This window comes from Gavialis gangeticus, unplaced genomic scaffold (genome assembly GCF_001723915.1).
Source record: "Gavialis gangeticus isolate Ggan-Ray unplaced genomic scaffold, GavGan_comp1, whole genome shotgun sequence".
NCBI lineage: Eukaryota > Metazoa > Chordata > Crocodylia > Gavialidae > Gavialis > Gavialis gangeticus.
In genome coordinates, this window is record NW_017728991.1 from 1,362,997 (window position 1) to 1,371,101 (window position 8,105).

The 8,105-nt window shown below is 61.8% G+C and overlaps 2 protein-coding genes and 1 long non-coding RNA gene across 6 annotated transcripts in view; 1 reads left to right on the forward strand and 2 right to left on the reverse strand.

Moving 5' to 3' along the window:
* The window catches only part of TEPSIN (TEPSIN, adaptor related protein complex 4 accessory protein), a 7,267-nt gene extending 4,683 nt beyond the window's left edge, over positions 1–2,584 (reverse strand). Inside the window, exons 1-6 of the mRNA XM_019515776.1 lie at positions 2,430–2,584; positions 1,702–1,774; positions 1,399–1,490; positions 1,196–1,289; positions 623–690; positions 384–462 (exon numbers count right to left, since the gene is read on the reverse strand). Coding sequence (XP_019371321.1) covers positions 384–462; positions 623–690; positions 1,196–1,289; positions 1,399–1,490; positions 1,702–1,774; positions 2,430–2,528 — 505 coding nt within the window. The 5' untranslated portion in view covers positions 2,529–2,584. The remainder of the gene's footprint in view (positions 1–383; positions 463–622; positions 691–1,195; positions 1,290–1,398; positions 1,491–1,701; positions 1,775–2,429) is intronic.
* Positions 2,585–2,872: 288 nt separating this feature from the next.
* On the forward strand, positions 2,873–3,948 carry LOC109296372. Its single transcript, XR_002096967.1, has 2 exons — positions 2,873–2,952; positions 3,700–3,948. It is a non-coding gene; the product is annotated as an uncharacterized LOC109296372 (long non-coding RNA).
* Positions 3,949–4,795: 847 nt separating this feature from the next.
* The window catches only part of SLC38A10 (solute carrier family 38 member 10), a 56,453-nt gene continuing 53,143 nt past the window's right edge, over positions 4,796–8,105 (reverse strand). For 3 of the 4 annotated variants that reach the window (XM_019515743.1, XM_019515757.1, XM_019515766.1), the window contains 2 exons: positions 7,944–7,978; positions 4,796–7,838 (listed from right to left, as the gene is read on the reverse strand). In XM_019515743.1, the coding sequence (XP_019371288.1) occupies positions 6,712–7,838; positions 7,944–7,978 (1,162 nt within the window). In that variant the 3' untranslated portion in view covers positions 4,796–6,711. The remainder of the gene's footprint in view (positions 7,839–7,943; positions 7,979–8,105) is intronic. The other variant, XM_019515749.1, reaches the window with a different exon arrangement.

The following is an 8,105-nucleotide window of genomic DNA, read 5'->3' on the forward strand; positions in this document are numbered from 1 at the left end:
GTAAGCCTAACTGGCCTATAGTTCCCCGGGTCCTCCTTCTTCCCCTTTTTGAAGATGGGAACCACGTTGGCCCTCTTCCAGTCCTCCGGCACCACACCAGAGCACCACGAGTGCTCGTAAAGCCATGCCAGGAGTCCTGCAATGACCTCGGCCAATTCCTTTAGTACTCTAGGGTGGAGATCGTCCGGGCCGGCTGACTTGAATGCGTCCAGTCCCTCCAGAAGCTCCCTAACTAGTTCCTCACTAACCCTTGGCCCAGGTGTGCCTCCCCTGGGGCCTGAGGGGGGCCCAGCAGGGAGGTGGCTGTTCTGGTCCCTACTTAGGAAGACAGAGGCAAAGAAATCGTTAAACATGTTAGCTTTGTCGGTGGCCCATGTGCTTACCTGCTGGGGTGGGCAGCCTGGCAGGCGCTGCAGAGGGCTGGGGCAGCAAGGTGTCCGAAAACAGTGCACTGGCCAGGTCCTGCAGGCAGAGCCATAGGGGGCACAGGGTCACTACGGGGACCCCCAGCAACCTCAGCGCAGGCTCTGCCAGTCCTTAGTCCAGCGCCAACCCAGAGGCAGGATGGAGGAACCTCAGCCCCCGTTCTCTGGGTCCTGGGATAGCCCGAAGTGAGACGCACCTGCGCAGCCGCCCGGACTTTCTGGTACAAGCTGTTGCCGTGCAGAGGATCCGGGGGACCCGCGAAGGCTGCGAGGCAGAAGTGGGTGGTGAGGGGTCAGTCTGGGCTGGACGCGGCACCGTCTAGCCTCAGCGCAGCTCTGCAAGGGCAAAGTGCAGCCCACTGCAGACCCAGCCCCCACCCCAGACACACCGCAGCCTGCTGGGGTGCCAGGGACCTGCCCTGGGGGGTGTGCACCCATCTGGGCATCAGCACTACAGGGACGAGCCCTCTTCCCACCAAGCAGCTGGTGCGACCATCGTGCAGAAGCACCCTGGCCCACAGCTGGTGCAGACCAGCAGCAACTTGAGCTCCCAGCGGCAGCTGGGAAAAGGTCCCAAGCTTCCCTGCCCCCCTCCCCAGGGTCACACCAGTGCAGATGCTCCCAGGGGGCCACTGGGGAACAGCTGCTGTTTGCAGCAGCTTTGCAGAGCCCCGGGGAGCACAAGGCACTGGGCTGATGTCCACCCAGCCCTGCCCAGGAGCAGCCTGATGACCCAGGGCTGAGGCAGGGCACACAGAGGCCTGGGCTACCTGCTGCTTCCTGGATGAAGGTGGAGTTCCTCTTCAGCTGGAGGAGGAAGGGTGACGAGCCGTGCGCACACATGTACAGCAGGATCTTCAGCACCTGCAGGCACAGGGGAGGCTCTGGGGGATGTGCCCAGGGCCAAGCCAGGCCACGCTGATCTGCCCGCCCTCGGCCCCACACTCAGCCCCCACCTTGACCCCGGTGCTACCTTCAGCTTGACGTGGCAGGAGCGGCTGTGCAGGCGGGCAAGGAGGGGCTCCAGCAGGCACTGGCTGCTTCCCGGTGACTCATGGGAGATCTCTGAGAGGCAGAGGGTTAGGAAGCATCGCTCGGTGCGGGCTTGCTCCCCATACCCTCGACCGCAGCCAAACCCCCCGACCTCGGACCCTGCCTGTCCTGCTGCAGCACTCAGGGGGGGCCTCCCACATGCCCTCGCAATCCCCTAGGGCCACTAATGCCCCACTCCCATGTCCGGCCCATCACCGCCCCCGAGCCCAACCTCAAAGGATACTGGCAATTTCCTCCAACAGGTACCCTGGGCAGGGGGCATCATCGTCCAAGGTGCTCTTGATCAGCGTGGGCAGCTGGAAGAGACGTGGTCACCAGGGCGTGGCTGGCAGGGGCCCCGCAGGCCTGGGAGACTCCCGCAGACGCCAGCCGGACGCTGTCCGGAGATGCCGGCGCGGCCTGTCGTGGGAGGGGAGGGCGCACCCGCCGGGACGGGCCTGGGGGAGTGCCCGGCCCAGCCTCGCTCCGCTCTCAGCCGAGGCCCGAGCCTCCCTGCGCTCCCCCAGGTGTGATGCCACAGGGGCGCTGTGACATCACAGTGGGTGAATGGGGCACAGCAGTGACATCGCAGCAAGAAGGGGAGTATGGCTATGACATGACAACGAGTGAATGGGGTAGGGGTGACATCGCTGCAGGAAGGGGAGTACAGCTATGACGTCATGCCGGGAAATGAGGCAGAGCAGTGACATCACAGCCCCCACGGAACACAGCAGTGACACGGGGGGGGCGAAATGAGAAGGCAGCGACGCAACAGCGACCGAGGGAGCACTGCTATGACATCACGGCGGCTGGGCGGGGGGGAGCGCGTCGGTGACGTCAAGGCCAGCGCCGTGACATCATGACAGGGCGATTCCCACTCCCAGCCAAACCCCTAGCCCCAACCCCTAGCCCAGCCCTGGGGAGGAAAGATGGGGGGACAGCGGCCCTGGCCCCGGCCCCGGGAACCCTCACCCGGCTCAGGAAACTCAGCCGGTCCCTCAACGGCGCCGCCATGACTCTGCCCTGCCCGACCTGGCCCCGGCCTCGCGACTCCGCCTCCCGGAAACTCATCTGCACCAATCAGAGAGCGATCTTTCCCAGCTCGCCCAATGGGTGTGGGGAAGAGGCGGGGCTCCAGAGGGAAGCAGCCCGCGTTACCGACGCCATCAGGGCCGAGGCAGCGAAGGGCAGTCAACTACCAGTCAGCGCGTCCAATCAACAGCCCGCGTTGCGCAGCCGGCCCAATCAGAATGAACAACGGAAGTGAGCGGGACCTAAGAGAGGCTGAGCAAAGGCTGCACCAATCCAAACCCGAGGGGGCTCTGATGGGCGGGGCGGTAGACCTATCAGACCTCGATCGGAGGGGGGCGGCCCAATGAGGGGCGAGGGAGAGCAGAGGCCCATGGGAAGGTGACCCAACATGGCGGCGCCCTGGCTGCGCGCTCGAGAGCGGTTGCGGCGCATCCCCGAGGTGCTGGCGGGCTGCCGGGACCAGGTGGGGACCAGGGGCGGGGCATATCGCGACATCCGATGTTTATGTTGCGACATGAACGGGCGACTCTGGAGCTCAGCGCCTGCCCTGGTTTCCCCTTTCAGGCTGCAGCGTACGGGAGGTGCGTGGCGGCCGCGACGGCGGGCCGGGCCGAGCTGCGGAAGGACGCGTGCGCCCGCGAGTTCGAGGCGCTGAGGGCCTGCGTCGCCCGGGCGGTACGGGACCGGGGAGCGGGAATCGTCCTGTCGTGATGTCACTGCGCTAGCCTTAACGTCACCGGCGCCGCCGGCATGATGTCATAGCTGTGCTGCCTCGGTCGACGTTACGCGTCTGCCTTCTCATTTCGCCTGTCCTGGTGTTACTGCTGCATCTTCTGGGCCGCTGTGATGTCACAGCTCTGCCCTGTTCACTTGGTGTGGTGTCATAGCTGTGCTCCCCTTGTTGTAATGTCACTGCTCTGCCCCAGTCACCTAGTGTGCTACCAGACCTGCGCTCCCCTTCTTGCTGTGATGTCACAGCTCTGCCCCACTTCCCTGATGTGATGTCATAGGCATGCACCAAGGAAGCAGTGACACTAGATCGCGTTTGAAGCAGCCTAACCCCATAGGGAAGAGGCTGTCTAACCCCTTGGCTGGACAAGAGCCTCTTTCACCTCTGGTCTGCGGCCGGTTTCTGGTGCATCTGTTCCCAGCCTGCCCCCGTGGCATGGCAAACCTCCGGGTGACTCCTCTGCATCCCGTATTTTTACAGGGAAAGGCGGCTGCGAAGTGACACAAGTGGAACCATGAATGATCCAGGACCTGGATTTATAGCTGCTCTGGGGCTCGGCCGGCTGGAATCGGGGCATTTCCGAGCCTGACAGCAGCTGCCTGCTCTCAAAGGATTAGATGGGAAGGAAGGAAGTGGACCAGTGGGCTAGACACAGGAAAGCTGCAGGCCCCAGTCAGGTCACAAACTAGGCCTGTCAATAAAGGCCTGGAAAAGGCTTCTGAAACTGCTCGGAGCTGTGTCTGCGCTCAGGTTTTATGGGGTAAACTGAGTTGCCCCAAGAACGTGGCTCCTCCAGCCATCAGGGCCCCCAGAGACCTGACTTGGCCCCAGCTGCTCACCCGCTGGGCAGCTCTGACCAACACAGCGCCTCGGGCCAGGCTCCACTGTGAAAAGTAGTGTTGCGGCAGTGGGCTGCCCTGGGGACTGGGTACCCGCTCCCCTTCCTGCCCAGAGCTGGAGGAACTGGGGCGGGGGATGCAGAATGAGGCATTTAGGAGCAACTCCCCCTCGCTGTCACACAGGCTGGAATGAGGTCATCCTGCCTGATGCTCACGTGAGGGACAGTGGGCTTGACTTCTGTTTGCTGCAGGGAGGAAGCTGGATGGCAAACCAGATCCAGCGTGGGCACGGGCTGTTCCATCAGCCCTGACAGCAAAGCATTCGAGGGCCTAAGGCAGGCCTACGTCCCAGGCTGCTGCTCCTCGTATCACAGCAGCTGTGCTATAGCAGCCATGCCCAGGGCTACGTTATAAGAGGCAACGTAAGTGCTGGCAATGCAAAAGAAGGAAGGGAGACTTGGTTCCTAGTTAGACCCAAGGCTCCCTTGCTTGGACTTCTCTGAGAGCAAGAGATGCCCTTGCACTAAGGGCTCAGCACACCCAGTGCAGGGGCACTACAGGGCAGGCAGACGGAGGCCTGCTGTTCTTTCACAGCCACTGAGGGAGGGGAAGAGCTGGAAGGAGCTCTGTTTGCCTCTGCAGGCATTCCCTACTGGTGCAGAGCAACAGATGCCATCCCCCCTCCCCTATGCCCCCCGCCATGTCCAGACCCTGCCGAGAAATGCTCTGCACACGCCTTCAGATAGAAATGCTTCAACTTTTATTGGTCTGTTGGGCTCGGACCCCTGCTCCGAGCGCAGAGAGGTAGGGGGGGTCCCCACCTTGGCCCGGCCCAGCACGAGGAGGTCTCGTTCACAACAGGATCCAGCCGTGCTGGCTGGGGAATGTCAGAAGCATCTTTGGTCCTTTGGCGATGGTGCAGGCACGCTGCTGTCAGCGCAGGGCAGGAGACGGGCATGTTGGATGAGCCAGCATTCACGTGGTGAGGAAGGTGGAGGAAGTGCAAAGAGGGGGAAAGTGGCAGCATCTCTCCTTCCCTCACCTCCCTTTGTAGGGGCAGCTGCAGCAGCAAGGGGAGGTATTTGATTCAGCCAAGACCTCAGCTGCCTGCCCCAGCTCCAGCCTGCATTTGACAAACACCACACAGTGGGAGAGGTCTCCAGCCGACAACGGAGCTGACAAACCTTCCCGGCTGCATTACATTGTGCTTCGAGATGGGGCACCTCTGAGTATTGCAGGGAATCCTGACGATTAAGGCCACGATGATCGTATCAGATGCGCAGGAGAGCGAGGGTACGGGTCACCTTGTGAGCAGGTGTGGCACTGACGACATGCAGGAAACAAGCCCACGTTATAGGGCAAAGTCTGGTTCTTCCTTGCCTGGGAGACCCAGGTATCATGGCCTGAAGGCAAAGTCTTCCCTGTAGCTTGTCCGTCTGGCAGGCCGCTGCAACACCTCCATGTATGACAGCAACCTAGCCCCTGAACCTGGGATGAACTGCAAGAGGCTAAGACAACAGTTATACGCATACAAAACCACCACAGTGCTGCGGTCTCGGGGCGTTCCCGTCCTCCGAGGAAAAGCTTTGGGTCCGGGTTTGCTTATGTTCCACCTTTAATGTGGCTTCGTCTGTTGACATTTACCAAGCAACGGTCACTCCCTGGCAGGCTGCCTCACGATGGGTTTCCGTTTGTTGCTCCCACAAGAACACCCATGGATTCAAACACCTTGTAGGCCAGGTCTGGGGAAAGATGGACCCTGCCCAGGGAGAAGCGAGGTAGGTAGGCAGGCCTGAGCCAGCTCTGCTCCGCACGGTCCCTTTTCAGCCATGCTTGCAGCAGCCTGAGCTGCTTCTACTGGGGAGGGAGGCACCGGCTGTGCCCAGCGTGAGCCCCTGAGTGTGCCAGGGATGGGGGAGCTCCCAGGTCAGACATGCAGACAGAAACAGTCCTGTTCAAGGCGGGAGGGTGGAAAGCGGGGAGTCCTCATTATTGCCAAGCGGATCCCTGGGAGCCAGAGGCAGCACAACAGCAGGTGTCATGCCTGTTTAAGGCGGCATCACAGACTGACTCCGCCTGTTCCTAAAGCAGGACTCCGCCCCCCACCTCCCCACCAGGCATATGAGGCCAGTGGACGCATGCTCGTGTGCTTCAGAGCAACAGGCCTCTGAGCCCACCGCACCCTCTGCCTGGACTGGTCTGCTCTCCACAGCATCCCCCAAGATCTGGGTCTGCAGAGACACTTTGGACAGCATGGCAGGGACCTGGTCCTGGAGAGAGATGTCGGCACAGGAGGGATAAGGCAATTCATTGGGCACGAAGCAGACAGAGGTCCTTGGAAAGTGTGTGGTAGGGGGGTTGGACTCCTGAGCTGGCAAGTGACCTCTGAAAGCCAGAGGACGGTGGGAGCTTTTCTTTCAGCGTCACTGACAATCTCAATCTTGTCACCCCCCACAACACACTCAGGCAGGAATGTTAAGCCTGGCCGGGCAGCTCCAGGGGGAGTTGCTGCAGGTCAGAGCCCAAAGGCCAAGGCCACGTGAACTGCTGCTCACTAAGACCATCAGCCCCTTAGTCACAGCCAAGTGGTCCCTGGCTAACCCAACCCCTCAGCACTGGCCACCCGCGGCACCCCCAAAGCACGGCCTGCCCGTCACCCGTCCTCCTCGGCTGCAGGCACCTGCTTGATCTGCCGGCTGTGGATGACCGGCTGGGCGCCTCCTGCTGCCTGGTGCAGCTGCGTCTCCAGCGCACCGCGCAAGTCGTTCACTTTCACGTCAGGGACGGGGTGGAGGCCAATGAGGATGCCACCTCCCGCCGCCGCGCCTGCCCCCTCCTCCTCCTCCAAGTCCCGGCGCCGGCGCCGTAGGTCCAAGTCTGCCTGCAGCTTCAGGTCCCGATTGGGCTTGCCATGGTCACGCTCCACTTGCTCATCCCTGCTGGTGGCCGCCCCCTTCTCAGGCTTCAGGGCAACCTCGAGTTTGGAGTTCTGCTGCTTCCCAGGCTCCTCGCGCTTGTCATCCACATGCCTTGGCTTTCCCTGAGCCTCCTGGGCCTCGTCTCTGGCTTTCTCCTGGACACTTTCTGGCTTGGCCTGATCTCTCAGGTGGCCCACCCGATTGCCCCCGTCAGCATCGGCAGCCTGCAGGGACTCCACCTTGTGCTGCGTGTTCTCCACACGCAGGTTCTTTGCAGCATCGAGTGGGGAGCCTGGGTCCTGGGGCTCTGCACCATTTGCTGCTTTGTCTTTCCGCTCTGGTCCAGGGTCTCTTTTCGGACTCTGGCCTGCTGCTTCCTGAATCCTGGGTGCCCTTGGTGGCTCTCGCTGTGGGTCGCCAGCAGGCCCGGCCACCACAACACCTTTTGGCACATGATCCCTCTTCTCCTGCAGCTTGCCAACAGCTTTAGCTTCATGGCTTCTCCCCAGCTCCCTGGCCACGGCTGCCTGCTCGGGAGGGTTCCCTGCTGCCTGGGCGGCAGGCAGAGGCTCTCCAGCCTTTTCCATGGAGCTCTTCCCAGCCTGGATTGCCTCGTGCAGCGGGACTTTCCCATCCTTTAGTGGCACCGCAGGGATTTCACGCCCATGCCCAGCCTCTTTCTGCATCTCCTCATTCCCTCTGCGCTGCTCTGCCAGGTTCAGGGCTGGGCTGTCAGGCCCAGGCTGAAGCTGGCTCTGCTTTTCTTTAGGGATGTGCTTGGCAGCACCATCTTCTTGAAGATCTTGGCCTGCTTCCTCTTTGCTCTGTGCGGGGGCTGCACCAAGCTCGGGCTGCACTTCTGCTGCAGGAACAGAAACCAAGAGCCTGTTTGTACAAGGACCCACCTTTGTGGGGAGCTTGTGTTGCCCCAGACCAGGGAACAACCCCTCAGGAACAGACACCTTACCTTGCTTCGGCCTCTCCTCACCCCCCTCCTCCTGCCTCTGCTGGTGGATCTCCTTGTGCTGCTCTTCAATCACAGCCAGCAGTTTGGCCTGCTGGTCCAGCAGCTGCTTCTGCTGCACCTGCTGCTCCTTGATCACCTGCAGCAGCACAGCATGGTCCAGCA